The 18,077-nt window shown below is 40.7% G+C and overlaps 1 protein-coding gene across 3 annotated transcripts in view; it reads right to left on the reverse strand.

Moving 5' to 3' along the window:
* The window catches only part of si:dkey-16j16.4, a 56,244-nt gene that overhangs the window by 17,167 nt on the left and 21,000 nt on the right, over positions 1-18,077 (reverse strand). The window contains exon 4 of one of the 3 annotated variants that reach the window (XM_042325575.1): positions 6,619-6,754. The exons of the other annotated variants lie outside the window; for them this stretch is intronic. Coding sequence (XP_042181509.1) covers positions 6,674-6,754 — 81 coding nt within the window. The 3' untranslated portion in view covers positions 6,619-6,673. Of the gene's footprint in view, positions 1-6,618; positions 6,755-18,077 lie in introns of those variants that run through there. 3 annotated transcript variants of the gene reach the window in all.

The following is an 18,077-nucleotide window of genomic DNA, read 5'->3' on the forward strand; positions in this document are numbered from 1 at the left end:
TGGAAACACTTCCCATGTCTTCCACTAGATGTCCTCATTCAGTAGAAAGTGGAATGGAGCATATGCTGTGAACTTTGACCTAATGGGATGAAAAGTTGTAAGTGTCACAAAGATTTTCATGTGCGTGAAGGCGCGCTTGGGAAAGAGTGCTTCCTTTGTTCCAATCAGCCTCAGATGAACATGGATGTCCCGGTTGGAATTATATTCGATCTGTATGATTATAACATCCTGAAGATTGATTCTGCACTTAGTTTGACCAGTTTTGTCGACCTGTAATATGTCATTTGGAAGTTTTGATGCACAATTATTCTGGACCAGAATCCTTTTTTGGGCATTTGAGCTGAAAGTGTTAGCAGATGTTCTTAGATATTGCTACTACATGGACACTAGAATTTAACATTATGAAACAAAACGATTTATTGTTGAAGTAGGACTCCTTCCACTACATTCTGATCGAAGACCGTCAAAGGTAAGGGAATATTTATGTTGTAATTTTGTATTTCTGTTGACTCCAACATAGCGGAGAAATATTGTTACGTCTGAGCGCCGTCTCAGATTATTGCATGGTAGGCTAATTCCGTAACGTAAAAAAAAATGTGACACAGCGGTTGCATTAAGAACCAGTGTATCTTTCTAATTATATGTAGAACATGTATCTTTAGTCAAAGTTTATGATGAGTATTTCTGTTATCTGGCATAGCTTTCTATAATTTCTCCGGACATTTTGGAGAATTTTCTGAACATGGCGTCAATGTAAACCGAGATTTATGGATATAAAATGCATATTATCGAACAAAACATAAATGTACTGTGTAACATGTCATATGACTGTCATCTGATGAAGATTTTCAAAAAGTTATTGAATGATTTTTCTTTTAATCCTGCTTTTGTGATTGTATCTTTTGTTCTACAAAATGGCTGCCTATTGTCTTTGTTTTGGTGGTGGTCTAACATAAATATGTGCTATGTTTTCGCTGTAAAACATTTTTAAAATCTGACATGCTGGGTAGATGAACAAGGTGTTTGTCTTTCATTTGAGGTTTTGGACTTGTTAATGTGTGGAGGTTAAATATTTCTAAGAATATTTTTGCATTCCCTGCGCCACCGTTTCAGCTGAACGGGGGGTGTAGTTCCCGCATGGGAACCCATAGGCACAACAGGTGACTAGTGGTCCATTTATTAAAGTGGCCAATGATTTCAAGTCTGTATGTAGGCAGCAGCCTCTTCTGTGTTAGTGATGGCTGTTTAACAGTCTGATGACCTTGAGTCTCTCGGTCCCAGCTTTGATGCATACTCACCTTGCCTTCTGGATGGTAGCGGGGTGAACAGGCAGTGGCTCGGATGGTTGTTGTCCTTGACAATCTTTTTGGCCTTCCTGTGACATCGGTGCTGTAGGTGTCCTGGAGGGCAGGTAGTTTGCCACCCATGATGCGTTGTGCAGACCGCACCACTCTCTGGAGAGCCTTGCGGTTGTGGGCGGTGCAGTTGCCAGTACCAGGTGGTGATACAGCCCGAAAGGATGCTCTCAATTGTGCATCTGTAAAAGTTTGTGAGGGTTGTAGGTGACAAGCCACATTTCTTCAGCCTCCTGAGGTTGAGAGAGGCGCTGTTGCGCCTTCTTCAAAACACTGTCTGTGTGGGTTTCGGCGTCCTGCTTTCGGCGTCCTGCTATTCATGCCAGGAATATAGTATATGCATATGATTCGTATGTGTGGATAGAAAACACTCTCACGTTTCTAAAACTGGTTAAATCACCGCTGTGACTATAACAGAGCGTCTGTTTCATCGAAAAGCGCAAGAAAAACTGATCACTGAAAACTGAAAAAAATATCCATGCGCCACTTGCATGTATTGTTCAAGGGGCACGAAATTAAATGGGGCCGAGATTGCAAGTCCTACAGCTTCCACACGATGTCACCAGTCTTGTCAATTGCCTTCTCGTTGTTTCTTGGTCAAACGAGGAAGAGAGACCACTTTCCATCCGGTCTCCGACAGGAAGTTTTGGAAGAGAGATTTCGGAAGATGATTTGAAATCGTGGAGGTATTGAATAAACATCGCCTCGTGATCAATTTGATAGATTATTAACGTTTACTAATACCTAAAGTTGGATTACAAAAGTATTTCGAAGTGTTTTGTGAAAGTTTATCGTCGACTTTTTTCATTTAAAAAAATGACGTAGCGTTTTGAAACGGTGTTTTTTTTCTGAATCACAGTTTCCATAGATGGATATTTTGGGTATATATGGACCGATTTAATCGAAAAAAAGACCCAATAGTGATGTTTATGGGACATATAGGAGTGCCAACAAAGAAGCTCGTCCAAGGTAATGAAAGTTTTATATTTTATTTCTGCCATTTGTGTAGCGCCGGCTACGCTAATTCTTTTGTTTACGTCGCCTTCAGGTATTTTGGGGTGTTGCATGCTATCAGATAATAGCTTCTCATGCTTTCGCCGAAAAGCATTTTAATAATAATTTGCTGGGGAAGGAGACTCTGGGTTTGGGTGGGAGGGAGAGTGACCTTGTTTGGTCCTATTTAAAAAGAAAAACTTTAATATTTGTTTCTTTGCTTTTTTCATCAGTTTTCTCTTATCTTTGCAAATGCTGGGTCTGTTTTCACACATTTTTCCTTTCAATATTTTACATGGCTAACAACACTAATAATAGTAATATTAGAATAGGTAGGCCTAATCCTATGAAGTTATTTTGGAAAACAATGAATAATCCTGTTAAAGATCACTCAAGGCTACAAAACTCCAGGTTCAGTAAGATTTTCCATTCAGACTTTAACTCCAAAGCCAGAGGGGTTCCAATTTTGGTTAGTGAAATATACATTTCTCTACTACTAATGTTATTTTAGACATTAAATGGGATATTTAAGATAAAATGCTCCCAATTTTTGATGATGTTGCATTTTCCAATGGGTTGCTGGGGAAATTACCTTCTCAGAACACCCATCTTTTGATATTTGGCGGTGATCTGAATTGTGTTATTTGCCCGGCTTTAGACCACTACAACCCAAGAACTATGTCTCCTTCAGCTATGTCAAAGTCCTTCTCTGATTTTATGGGTCAGAATGGGTGTACAGATCCCTGAATATTTCAGAATCCCCAGTGTCACACCCTGGCCTTAGTTATCTTTGTTTTCTTTATTATTTTGGTTAGGCCAGGGTGTGATATGGGTGATTTAAGTGTTTTGTCTTGTCTAGGGTTTTTTGTAGATTTATGGGGTTGTGTTCAGTTTAGGTGTCTAGGTAAGTCTGGTTGCCTAGATTGGTTCTCAATCAGAGGCAGGTGTTTATTGTTGTCTCTGATTGGGAACCATATTTAGGCAGCCATATTCTTTGGGTATTTTGTGGGTGATTGTTTCCTGTGCCAGTGTTTGTGCCACACGGTTCTTGTTTTGTACATGTTAAGTGTCGCTTATTAAAGAACCATGAACTTCAACCACACTGCGTTTTGGTCCCGTCCCAGGAAGAAAGCCGTGACACCCAGGCAAGAGTATTCTTTTCATATATACACCATTCTTTATCTCATATTGACTATTTCTTTATTGATCATGAGTTACTTCCAAATGTCACCTCTTCTGAATATTTACCCATTGTAATTTCTAACCTTTAGCCCTCGACATAGGACTATCAAGACAAACTCGCACTCCTCTGTTGGAGATTCAACTCTCTTCTCCTGTCTGATGCAGACTTCTGTAACGTTATCTCCACTTCTATTGAATCTTTTTCAAATCAGACAAACTCATTCTCTCTTATGGAAATCACTTAAGGCCTATCTAAGAGGAACTAAACTTGGAAACCTAAACTATAAGAACTCTCGAAAGCCATCCTTGATTTAGACCAACAGCATGCCTTGACGTTATCTCCAGAACTATATAAGCAACGCTGACCTTACAATCTGAATTTTATCTCTTGTCCACCACTGCATTCACATGGTACCTACTATGAACATGTTGACATGGTAAGTCATCTGCTCGCACACCAATTAAAATGCAGTGCTGATTGCCCAGATTAAAGATTCCTCTTATAGCTTGATTTCTGACCCTACGGGGATCAATGACACCTTCAAATCTTTCTATTCCTCCCTGTATACGTATATTACTGGGCAGCCAACTTTCAGAAATTGCCATTCTGGTTACATGCTCCAGATACCCCGTGGTGCCACCTAGAGGCACATTCTTGTATTTCTGCTTCTCTTCCTGCTTTACTCTGCTCCTCTCTCTCCCAGCATTCCCCTCTCGCTATACTGGCAAGCCTGTAGTGCTGTCCACTTAAGATTTGGTGCCAGTTTCGAAGGCATTTTCTATTCTCCTCTGCATCTACTGTGTGTCTTATTGATAAGAACCACTTGTTCCCCGCTTCCCTAATATATAATGCTTTCTCTTACTGGACAAGGAAAGGTATTAAGTCCTTCCAAGACTTATATGTAAAGACATTTTCTTCTAGTTTTCCCAACCTGGCCTCAAAATAATCTTTACCTCCATCTCACTTTTTCCGTTATCTTCAAATGAGGCATTGTCTCCTCCCAATTTTCTGGCTTCCCTGATCCACTGCCTTGCCCACCCTGGGATGGCATATTGACTATTACCTCTGACAGAAAGCAGCCATTTCTCAGATCTATCTGTGTATTATGTCTTTGGACAAATACTCCACCAACAAAACTAAATCTGCATTGGAACGGGAAATGGGTGTTGAATTTACACAGGAGTGGTGGGATGAGACGATTGATAGGGTACGCTCCACTACATCTTGTGCTCGTCTTGGTCTCATACAATTTAAGGTTTTACATGAGTGCATTTTTCCAAATCCAGATTGTCTGAACTATATCCAAATGTGAATGATGAGTGTGATAAATGTCATGTCTCACCTTGTGACCTTAGTCACATGTTCATTTAATGCTCTAAATGACAAACTTACTGGGAATCTATTTATTTTAAAATATTATCTGAGGTGCTTGAAATTAACCTGCAACCATGTCCCATAGCTGGTTTTGGTATTCCAGAAGACTTGTTCTCCTTGAACCACAAACATGCTGATATTATTGCTTTTACATTCTTATTAGCTCGACATAGAATTATTTTCCAGTGGAAGTCTGCTCAGCCACCCTCTACTTCTCAATGGCTCAACGATGTAATGTGCTTCCTAAAGCTTGAGGAAATTAAGTATTCTCTTAGGGGTTCCAATTATACATTTCTTAGAAAATGGCAACCATTTATATCATACTTCAATGGCTTGCCAAGGCTCCCCTCTGAGACTTAAGGATCCGCCCCTTTTTTTCAATTTTCACCTGACATGACACTCAAATCTAACTGCCTTTAGTTCAGGCCCTGAAGCAAGCATATTCTTGGTACCATTTGAAAGGAAACACTTTGAAGTTTGTAGAAATGTGAAAGGAATGTAGGAGAATATAACATAATACAAAGGAAAAAAGTTATTTAGTAAATTTTTTTTTCGTACAATCATCTTTGAAAATCAAGAGAAATGCTATAATGTATTCCTGCCCAGGAGCAATATACATTTTGGCCACTAGATGGCAGCACTGTGTGCACAGTTTTAGACTGATCCAATGAACCATTGAATTTCTGTTAAACTTTGTATCAATACTGCCCAAATATACCTAATTTATCGAGGTGAGGTAGGGAGGATAGGTAGGGAAGGGACTGGGGGGTTGATGTGTTGTGTGGAGAGGGTGGTTTGGATATGGTAAAATCTTTGTACTTACATTGATGTACATTTTGTAAGACTTGAATTAAAAAATATTTTTTTAAATAATAACTTAGCTAACATTTCCCCAGCCTAATTGTAACCTAACCAATATCCAAACAGTCAGTGAAAACAAAAATCTGACATTGATTTTATACAGAGGATCCCCCACACTTTCTCAAAGCAGCGTGACTTTGTGTGATGGGTGACGTGACAAGGGCAGAACTTTCCCACAACCATAATTAGGTTGGTTGCCAGCAATACCTTTCCGATATAAAGAAAGTCAGCAAAAAGTTGGTGGCAAAACATTTCTGTATGAATGGGATATGACAGACAATGGCCCGTTTCACATCTGAGCAATTGATTCGGATAAGCATGAGCCAGTGGATAAGAAGTAAAGACTCCAAAAAATGGGATAGACATTTTACAATAAATCCATTGCCCTATCATGATGGAACGATCACCAACCCCTGTGTATGAGTGTCTGACTGTGTGTATCCCAAATCTGTTGCTATGGGGTAATGATGTTAAGGACATTACAGGATGAATCACAATTGTTTTCCAAAATAAACGTTTAAAGTGTTGATAGGGGTCAGAATGTGTCACACCATCAAATTATTGGCTTATACATCACTCTTACAGAACTTCCATGTGGGCAAGGATATTGGAAATGTAATCAAATTTAATTTGACAACTTGTTTTTAACTAGGACAGAAGAATTTATAACATACTTTTTATAACATGGGTACAGAAGATCCCCTTATTGTATGGGACACCTTTAAATGTATCACAACTCAGGATATGACCCAGATGCAGACACGGGAGAAGGATAGTACAGTTCTCAGATTTATTAGAAACACGGGGCAGGCAAAGGGCAGGTCGAGGGCAGGCAGAGGATCGTGATCAGGTCGGTCAGGCAGGTACAGGACGGCAGGCAGGCACGGGGTCAGACTAGGCAGAATGGTCAGAACCGGGAAAAACTAGGAAACCGAACTAGTAAAAACCGGAAGGTGGGAGAGAATGCTGATAAGACCTGAAAGACGAACTGGCAACAGACAAACAGAGAACACAGGTAAAAATACACGGGGGATAATGGGCGACACCTGGAATGGGATGGAGACGAGCACAAAGACAAGTGAAACAGCTCATGGTGAGACAAAATGTGCCTTTAGAGGCCATGCAATTCAATACTCATCTTTAAAACAAATACAATTTAGGTCAAAAGAGTTCATATTAAAAAAGAAAATGGAGGGACAAACGGTACAGTTAGATGGTAATAAAAACGGTAACAGAGGCACAGAATACAAAGACGTGGAGGAACTAATTCAAGAAAGAGCAAGTGTAAAGGAATATGGGGAAAATAATTTGCATTTTATAAATCTTCCAAATATAAATACTACCAAAAATAATTGACTGAAACCAACAGTTCACCAAAAAATATTTGAAAGAGGAAGCAAAGTACTTTAAGCATATGTTTTTGTTTCAGTCTCTTCCATCTCCACTGACCGTAGTTAACTATAAGGATATTTTTTCTGTTAATGTAAAATCAACAGCTATACAGAGACTCATGTGAAGGCAACATTACAGAGGAGGAACATGCAATTAAAGCCTTTAAGTCTGGGACAACTCCAGGGCTGGGTGGCATACCAAACCTTTTTTGATGTACTCCGAGGCCCATTAGTAGCATGCTTTAACCACTCCTATAAAAATGGTAGATTATACTCAACAAGAAGGTCTGAATTTATTATTATTGAAACGGGACCCAAGTGGTAAATATAAAGATCCAGTCCATTACACAAATCGGAGGGCCCCTTAGACTTCAGTGTTATGCTGCAATTTATTTTGCAAAATGCATAGCGCATAGAATTAATAAAGTTGTTGGCTATTATTAATCCTAATCAGTTTTTTTTACATGGATGATTTTTTTGGAGATAATATAGGTACTGTAAACAATAGAACACTATGAAAAATCTGGGAAACCAGGCCTTGTATTCATAGCTGAATTTGAAAAGGCTTTTGATAAAGTACGACTGGAATTTACATATAAATGTCAGGAATATTTCAAATTTGGAGAATCTCTTATACAATGGGCTAAAGTTATGTATAGTAACCCTAGGTGAAAAATAGTAAATGTCAACTAATCAAGAAGTTTTAAACTGTCCAGAGGAGTAAAACAAGGTTGTCCACTATTGGCATATCTATTTATTATGGCCATTGAAATTCAAATCAGATTCAACAATAATATCAAGGGGCTAGAAATCCAGGGCTTAAAAACAAAGGTGTCATTGTACGCTAATGATTCATGTTCTTTTAAATCCACAATTTGGATCCCTCCACAGCCTCATAAAGGATCTAGATAATTTTTCTAATCTCTCTGGATTACAACCATTACATATTGGATCACAAAAAAATACAACTTTTATATTACTGTGTAGTTTGCAATAACATGGTCTGACGGTGAAGTGGACATACTCAATATTCATATCCCAAAAGAAAGAAATGATCTCACCACGATATATATGATCAGCAAAAAAAAATTTGGTCTTGCTACCATTTAATGGAAAAATCACCATGATTAACTCTTTAGTCATATCCCAGTTTGCTTATGGCCTAGCAACTTGTGTTTTAACATTTATGACCAAAAAATATTACATTTTATTTGGAATGGTAAGACAGACAAAATTAAACGGGCCTATTTATATTATGAATTCGGAGGGCAGAATTTATTAAAACATTAGACCTCTCACTAAAGTATTCAGTCATACCAAAGCTATACTTAAATCCAAACTGGTTATCTAGCAGATTAGTAAGAATGTCTCACCCCATGTTCAAGAATGGCCTTTTCCCCTTTATTCAGATTACAACCTCTCACTTTTGGTTATTTGAAAATGTCCAAAATATCGCTATTTTTAAAACAAGAAATAGAAAGATGATTGCAATTTCATTTTAATCCACCAGAAAAAATAGGACAACTAATAGAACAAATAATATGGTTAAACTCAAATATACAGTTGAAGTCGAATTTACATACAGTGGGGCAAAAAAGTATTTAGTCAGCCACCAATTGTGCAAGGTCTCCCACTTAAAAAGATGAGAGGCCTGTAATTTTCATCATAGGTACACTTCAACTATGACAGACAAAATGAGAAATAAATCCAGAAAATCACATTGTAGGATTTTATGAATTTATTTGCAAATTATGGTGGAAAATAAGTATTTGGTCACCTACAAACAAGCAAGATTTCTGGCTCTCACAGACCTGTAAATTCTTTAAGAGGCTCCTCTGTCCTCCACTCGTTACCTGTATTAATAGCACCTGTTTGAACTTGTTATCAGTATAAAATACACCTGTCCTCAACCTCAGTCAAACTCCACTATGGCCAAGACCAAAGAGCTGTCAAAGGACACCAGAAACAAAATTGTAGAGCTGCACCAGGCTGGGAAGACTGAATCTGCAATAGGTAAGCAGCTTGGTTTGAAGAAATCAACTGTGGGAGCAATTATTAGGAAATGGAAGACATACAAGACCACTGATAATCTCCCTCGATCTGGGGCTCCACGCAAGATCTCACACCGTGGGGTCAAAATGATCACAAGAACGGTCCCAGAACCACACGGGACCTAGTGAATGACCTGCAGAGAGCTGCGACCAAAGTAACAAAGCCTACCATCAGTAAGACACTACGCCGCCAGGGACTCAAATCCTGCAGTGCCAGATGTGTCCCCCTGCTTAAGCCAGTACATGTCCAGGCCCGTCTGAAGTTTGCTAGAGAGCATTTGGATGATCCAGAAGAAGATTGGGAGAATGTCATATGGTCAGATGAAACCAAAATAGAACTTTGGTAAAAACTCAACTCATGTTTGGAGGACAAAGAATGCTGAGTTGCAAGAACACCATACCTACTGTGAAGCATGGGGGTGGAAACATCATGCTTTGGGGCTGTTTTTCTGCAAAGGGACCAGGACGACTGATCCGTGTAAAGGAAAGAATGAATGGGGCCATGTATCGTGAGATTTTGAGTGAAAACCTCCTTCCATCAGCAAGGGCATTGAAGATGAAACGTGGCTGGGTCTTTCAGCATGACAATGATCCCAAACACACCGCCCGGGGAACGGAGTGGCTTTGTAAGAAGCATTTCAAGGTCCTGGAGTGGCCTAGCCAGTCTCCAGATCTCAACCCCATAGAAAATCTTTGGAGGGAGTTGAAAGTCCGTGTTGCCCAGCAACAGCCCCAAAACATCACTGCTCTAGAGGAGATCTGCATGGAGGAATGGGCCAAAATACCAGCAAGTGTGTGTGAGAACCTTGTGAAGACTTACAGAAAATGTTTGACCTCTGTCATTGCCAACAAAGGGTAAATAACAAAGTATTGAGAAACGTATGTTATTGACCAAATACTTATTTTCCACCATAATTTGCAAATAAATTCATTAAAAATCCTACAATGTGATTTTTCTGGATTTTTCTTATTTTGTCTGTCATAGTTGAAGTGTACCTCATGAAAATTACAGGCCTCATCTTAAGTGGAGAACTTGCTCAATTGGTGGCTGACTAAATACTTTTTTGCCCCACTGTACACTTAGGTTGGAGTCATTAAAACTCGTTTTTCAACCATTCTACACACTTCTTGTTAACAAACTATAGTTTTGGAAAGTCTGTTAGGACATCTACTTTGTGCATCTAGTCAGATTATTTCACTTTTAATTCACTGTATCACAACTACAGTGGGTCACTAAGTTGACTGTGCCTTTAAACAGCTTGGAAAATTCCAGAAAATGATGTCATGGCTTTAGAAGCTTCTGATAGGCTAACTGACATAATTTGAGTCAATTGGAGATGTACCTGTGGAAGTATTTCAAGGTCTACCATCAAACTCAGTGCCTCAACAGCAGAGGACCTTGTGAAGATGCTGCAGGGAACAGGTACAAAAGTATCTATCCACAGTAAAACGAGTCCTATATCAACATAACCTGAAAGGCCGCTCAGCAAGGAAGAAGCCAATGCTCCAAAACCACCATTAAAAAGCCGGACTACGGTTTGCAACTGCACATGGGGACAAAGATCATACTTTTTGGAGAAATGTCCTCTGGTCTGATGAAACAAAAATAGAACTGTTTGGTCATAATGACCATCACTATGTTTGGAGGAAAAGGGGGAGGCTTGCAAGCTGAAGAACACCATCCCAACCGTGAAGCAAGGGGGTGGCAGCATCATGTTGTGGGGGTGTTTTGCTGCAGGAGGGACTGGTGCACTTCACAAAATAGAGTGCATCATGAGGAAAGAAAATTATGTGGATATATTGAAGCAACATCTCAAGACATCAGTCAGGAAGTTAAAGCTTGGTCACAAATGAGTCTTCCAAATGGACAATGACCCAAGCATACTTCCAAACTTTTGGCAAAATGGCTTAAGGACAACAAAGTCACGGTATTGGAGTGCCCTGATCTCGATTCCATAGAGAATGTGTAGGCAAAACTGAAAAAGTGTGTGCGAGCAAGGAGGCCTACATACCTGACTCAGTTACACCAGCTCTGTTAGGAAGAATGGGCCAAAATTCACCCAACTTAATGTGGGAAGCTTGTGGAAGGCTACCCGACACATTTGACCCAAGTTATAAACAGTTCAAAGGCATTGCTACCAAATACTAATTGAGTGTATGTAAACTTCTGACCCACAGGGAATGTGATGAAAGAAATAAAAGCTGAAATAAATAATTCTATACTATTATTCTGACATTTCACATTCTTAAAATAAAGTGGTGGTCCTAAATGACCTAAGACAATTTTTACTAAGATTAAATGTCAGGAATTGTGAATAACTGAGTTTAAATATATTTGGCTAAGGTATATGCAAACTTCTGACTTCAACTCTATTTTAATCTCACTTTCTATCTACGAACTAAATATACTTTCCTGCACCCAATGTGGTACAGATCTGTTTTTTTTATTCCTTATAACTGGAACCTCCAAGAGCTATCCAGCTAGCGGTCTTCACCTTAAGCTGAGACACCAGACAATACCTGCATATCAGACTGCTTCGCTCTACCACATCACGGGATTTCTGCCGCTCTGGATCATTACACCAGATCTTCGTAGCTAGCTAGCTGCAAACAAGTGGCTACTGTTAGCAAACGCCTCTGTCCCGAAGCAAGCACCAGCTAGCCTCGAGCTAGGCCCATATACCAGCTAATTCTAGGGCTACAATACCTCCTTAGCCAATTGGCCTGAACCCTTTACTGTCGACACGGAGCCCTGCCGATCCATCACGACTGGTCTGCCGACGTAATCGTCCGATGTGGTCTCAATAGGCTTTTCCGTTGCGATGTCGCCGAAGACTCAACTGTTAGCCCCGGCCAGCTAGCTTTCTGAATGCCGTGTCTCCCGCTCAACTAGCGTAGTAGTGACTACCGAACGGCTCCCTGACTCACCTATTGCTGCTCTATGATCACTCGGCTACACAGCTGATGCCTCCTGGACTGTTTCAATAACACGGTACCTAATTTTGTTTCTGTCGGCCCCAGCCTCGAACTCAGGTACTGTATGTACCTAACTGACCCGCTCTGCCCATTCATCGCCATTTACCCGTCGTTGTCTTTGCTCTACCGATCAACACCTGTGATTGCTTTATGCCTCTCTCTCTCTCCCTCTCTCTCAATATGCCTTGTCTACTGCTGTCTCGGCTAGTTCTTCTTGTTTTATTTCAGTCCCGCTCAACATGCCTTAGAAGGCTCTTTTGTCCCACCCCACACAAATGCGGAGACCTTACCTGGCTTAACTGGTGCTTCCAGAGACTAAAAATATCTCATCGTCACTCAACGCCTAGGTTTACCTCCACTGTACTCGCATCCAACCATACCCTTGTCTGTACATTATGCCCTGAATCTATTCTACCACGCTCAGAAATCTGCTCCTTTTATTCTCTGTTCCCAAAGCACGAGACGACCAGATCTGATAGCCTTTAGCCGTACCCTTATCCTACTCTTCCTCTGGTGATGTAGAGGTTAACCCAGGCCCTGTAGCCCCCAGTACCACACCTATTCCCCCAGTCGCTCTCATTTGTTGACTTCTGTAAACGTAAAAGCCTTGGCTTCATGCATGTTAACATCAGAAGCCTCCTCCATAAGTTTGTTTCATTCACTGCTTTAGCACACTCTGCCAACCCTGATATCCTGGCTTAGGAAGGCCACTAACAATTCTGAAATTTCCATCCCCAACTACAACATTTTCCACCAAGATAGAACTGCCAAAGGGGGCGGAGTTAGCCTGCAGAGTTCTGTCATGCTATTCAGGTCTGTGCCCAAACAGTTCAAGCTTCTACTTTTAAAAATCCACATTTCCAGAAACAAGTCTCTCACTGTTGCCGCTTGTTATAGACCCCCCTCAGCCCCCAGCTGTGCCCTGGACACCAAATGTGAATTGATTTCCCCCCATTTATCTTCAGAGTTAGTACTGTTAGGTGACCTAAACTGGGATATGCTTAACGCCCCGGCCGTCCTACAATCTAAACTAGATGCCCTCAATCTCACACAAATGATCAAGGAACCTACCAGTTGCAAACATAAATCTGTATACACGGGCACCCTCATAGATATCATCCTGACCAACCTGCCCTCTAAATACACCCCTGCTGTCTTCAAACAGGATCACAGCGATCACTGCCTCATTGCCTGCGTCACGTAATGGGTCCGCGGTCAAACGACCACCCCTCATCACTGTCAAATGGTCCCTAAAACCCTTCAGCGAGCAGGCCTTTCTAATCAACCTGGCCCGGGTATCCTGGAAGGATACTGACCTCATCCCGTCAGTAGAGGATGCCTGGTTATTCTTAGTGCTTTCCTCACCATCTTAAATAAGCATGCCACATAAAAAAAAAAAACTAAGAACAGATATAGCCCTTGGTTCAATCCAGACTCCAGCACAAAAACATCCTGTGTTAGCGTCAAATAGCCTCCGCGATATGCAACTTTTCAGGGCAGTTAGGAACCAATATACACGGTCAGTTAGGACAGCAAAGGCTAGCTTCCGCGATATGCAACTTTTCAGGGCAGTTAGGAACCAATATACACAGTCAGTTAGGACAGCAAAGGCTAGCTTTTTCAAACAGAAATTTGCATCCTGTAGCACAAATTCCAAAAAGTTTTGGGACACTAAAGTCCATGGAGAACAAGAGCACTTCCTCCCAGCTGCCCACTGAACTGAGGCTAGGAAACACTATCACCACCGATAAATCTATGATAATCGAGAATTTCAATAAGAATTTTTCTATGGCTGGTCATGCTTTCCACCTGGCTACCCCTACCCTGGCAAAAAGCTCTGCACCCCCGCAGCAACTTGCCCAAGCGCCCCCGCTTCTCCTTCACCCAAATCCAGATAGCTGATGTTCTGAAAGAGCTGCAAAATCTGGACCCCTACAAATCAGCTGGACCCTCTTTCTAAAATTCTGCCGCAATTGTTGCAACCCCTATCCCTAGCCTGTTCAACCTCTTTCGTATCGTCTGAGATCCCTAACGATTGGTAAGGTGCCGTGGTCATCCCCCTCTTCAAAGGGGAGACACTCTAGACCCAAACTGTTACAGACCTATATCTATCCTGCCCTGCCTCTCTAGTCTTCGAAAGCCAAGTTAACAAACATGAACATGAACAATGTTCAGTTTTTCCTGAAAGATTATTTGTTTCGGAGAAATTGCTCCGTTTGGTGCGTTTGGCTACCAAAAAAACCCCCCGAAAATTCAGTCTTCAAAACGCCGACCTTTTTTCCAAATTAACTCCATAATATCGACTGAAACATGGTAAACGTTGTTTAGAATCAATCCTCAAGGTGTTTTTCACATATCTTCGATGATATATCGTTCGTGGAAGTGTGCGTTCTCCTCTGAATCTCATGGGAAAATGCCTCCAGTTGAAGACGCACCAATTTAGACAAAGGACACCGGGCGGACCCCTGGTAAATGTAGTCTCTTATGGCCAATCTTCCAATGATATGCCTACAAATACGTCACAATGCTGCAGACAACTTGGGGAAACGACAGAAAGGGCAGGCTCATTCCTGGCGCACTCACAGCCATATAAGGAGACAATGGAAAACAGAGCCTCAAAAAGTCTGCTCATTTCCTGTTTGACGTTTCATCTTGGTTTCGCCTGTAGCATGAGTTCTGTGGCACTCACAGATAATATCTTTGCAGTTTTGGAAACGTCAGTGTTTTCTTTCCAAAGCTGTCAATTATATGCATAGTCGAGCATCTTTTCGTGACAAAATATTGCGCTTAAAACAGGCACGCTTTTTTTATCCATAAATTAAAAGAGCGCCCCCTATATCCAAGAAGTTAATTGACTTGTCTAGTTAAAATAAAATAAATTCTCAGCTCACTGGTCACCATAGCAACACCTACGCGCTCCAGCAGGTATATTTCACTGGTCAAAGCCAACTCCCTCTTTGGCCACCTTTCCTTCCAGTTCTCTGCTGCAAATGACTGGAACAAAAATCACTGAAGCTGGAGACTTCCAGATTTCCATATCTCCCTCATTAATTTTAAGCTTCAGCTGTCAGAGCAGCCCATCTGTAAATAGCCCACTCAACTACCTCATCCCCATATTCTTCATTATTTTTGCTCTTTTGCACCCCAGTATCTCTACTTGCACATCATCTTCACATATATCACTCCAGTTATAATGCAAAATTGTAATTATTTCACCACTATGGCCTATTTATTGCCTTACCTCCCTAATCTTACTACATTTGCACCAGAGGTCGACCGATTATGATTTTTCAACGCCGATACCAATACTGATTATTGGATGACCAAAAAAGCTGATGCCGATTAATCAGCCGACTTAAAAAAATATATATATAATAATAATGTATTTTTAATAATGACAATTACAACAATACCGAATTAACACTTATTTTAACTTAATATAATACATCAATAAAAATCTATTTAGCCTCAAGTAAATAATGAAACATGTTCAATTTGGTTTAAATAATGCAAAAACAAAGTTTTGGAGAAGAACGTAAAAGTGCAATATGTGCTACGTAAGAAAGCTAACATTTCAGTTCCTTGCTCAGAACATGAGAACATATGAAAGCTAGTGGTTCCTTTTAACATGAGTCTTCAATATTCCCAGCTAAGTTTTAGGTTGTAGTTATTATAGGACTATTTCCCTCTATCATTTGTATTTCATTCACCTTTGACTATTGGATGTTCTTATAGGCACCTTAGTATTCCCAGTGTAACAGTATAGCTTCCGTCCCTCTCCTCGCTCCTCCCTGGGCTCGAACCAGCAACACATCGACAACAGCCACCACATCAAAGCGTTACCCATGCAGAGCAAGGGAAACAACCACCCCAAGCGAGTGAAGTTTGAAACGCTATTAGCGTGCGCTAACTAGCCAGCTATTTCACTTCGGTCACACCAGCCTCATCTCGGGAGTTGATAGGTTTGAAGTCATAAACAGCGCAATGCTTAACGCACAACGAAGAGCTGCTGGCAAAACGCACGAAAGTGCTGTTTGAATTAATGTTTACTCGCCTGATTCTGCCTACCACCGCTCAGTCAGATACTTGTATGCTCAGTTAGATTATATGCAACACAGGACACGCTACACAATATTTAGTAATATCATCAACCATTAATGGTAGGTAGTAACTTACCTTGGCTTACTGCATTTGCGTAACAGGCAGTCTCCTTGTGGAGTGCAACGAGAGAGAGGCAGGTCGTTATTGCGTTGGACTAGTTAACTGAATGGTTGCAAGATTGCTGAGCTGACAATGTGAATCTGTCTTCCTGCCCCTGAACGAGGCAGTTAACCCACCGTTCCTAGGCCGTCATTGAAAATAGGAATGTGTTCTTAACTGATTTGCCTAGGTAAATAAAGGTGTAAAAAAAATAATCGGTTGACCTCTAATTTGCACACCATGTTTATAGATTTTTCAATTGCGTTATTGGCTTTACGTTTGTTTATCCCATGTGTCTGTTGTTTTTGTCACACTGCTTTGCTTAGTCTTGGCCAGGTCGCAGTTGTAAATGAGAACTTGTTCTCAACTTGCCTACCTGGTTAAAGGTGAAATAAATAAATTCAAAAACTCTTTGAACTTGTTTTTCCTTCCAAAGGTGCTACTACTAGTAATTGTTGAGGTGTTTGACTTATTTCTAAATGTATATAGCTAGTTGCAGGTGGATACATTGTCGGATTATTTAATGTAGCAAAAATGGTGCAAACATTTTTTATGTTACGTTCCACCTGCAACTAGCGATGGAAGTTTAAGTTCATGTGAAAGAAAACAAAGAGAAAGGTTGAGAGGCAGGAAATAACCTTTTAGACTGTTGTGACATGAAAGAGAAAATGGGTTGAGAACGTTTGATAGGGAGGAGGTAAGAAGTCTAGAAAGTTGTTCAGATGGGTAATTTGGAGACTAACTCTGCATCCCAAATGGCACCCTATTCCCAGGCCTAAAGTGCACAACTTTTGGCCAGGGACACAGACTTGGAGTTGCCCAGCTAAAGGGTTAATGGGAGAGTATTGTCTGGCAGCTCTATTGTAATTCCCTCCAATATCTCCCATTCCACTTGTCTGAGCTCACATACACACATAAAAAAGCAGACACACACAAATATGCACACACCCAAGTCCTTCTCACTGCTGCCCGCTGTCATCTGTTCCCTTTTTCCAAAAACACCCATGGATATATGGACCTCTCAAACCCTACCCTACACACAGGCGCATACACACACTTCCAATATCCTAGCCTGGGCCAATGTGGCTATTGGATTTTAACCATCACTGGACCAGCTTTTCTGTGACTCATTAGTCTGCATTTTCTATTTTTCATTCACTCCTTCTACCTCCACCCCTCCATCTTTGCCTCACTCACTGGCTTTTGTGAGAAACGAGGGCAGACATCTGCCGTCCGTGCCACCCTCTCCATCTCTCCGGACCACCAAGGCTGTGGCAAGCGCCCAGCCTTTGAGTGAGTGTGTGTGTGTCGTGTGTGTGCGCACAAGGGGAATGCTATTGTGCCCCTTAAACTAATCCCAAGCTCAATGTAATGAATTATAGTCTAACTGGCAGGTGGTACAAGGCTACCCTACAGTATGGCCTAGTTCCACAGTGTACTTCATACAATCTGAGCAATATACACTACAGTTCAAAAATTTGGGGTCACTTAGAAATGTCCTTGTTTTTGAAAGAAAAGCATATTTTTTTTTGTCCATTTAAAATAACATCAAATTAATGTAGTATTTCTAATCGTGTAAAAACACTATTCATATTGAGATGCGTTGCACTGAAAACTGTCTCTTTAAAAACGTCAGGTTTGCTTGTGATGACATGCAATAGATCAGTCATTCATTCATTGCTGTGAACATTTT

The sequence above is a fragment of the Oncorhynchus tshawytscha genome, linkage group LG08, assembly GCF_018296145.1.
Source record: "Oncorhynchus tshawytscha isolate Ot180627B linkage group LG08, Otsh_v2.0, whole genome shotgun sequence".
Taxonomy (NCBI): Eukaryota; Metazoa; Chordata; class Actinopteri; order Salmoniformes; family Salmonidae; genus Oncorhynchus; species Oncorhynchus tshawytscha.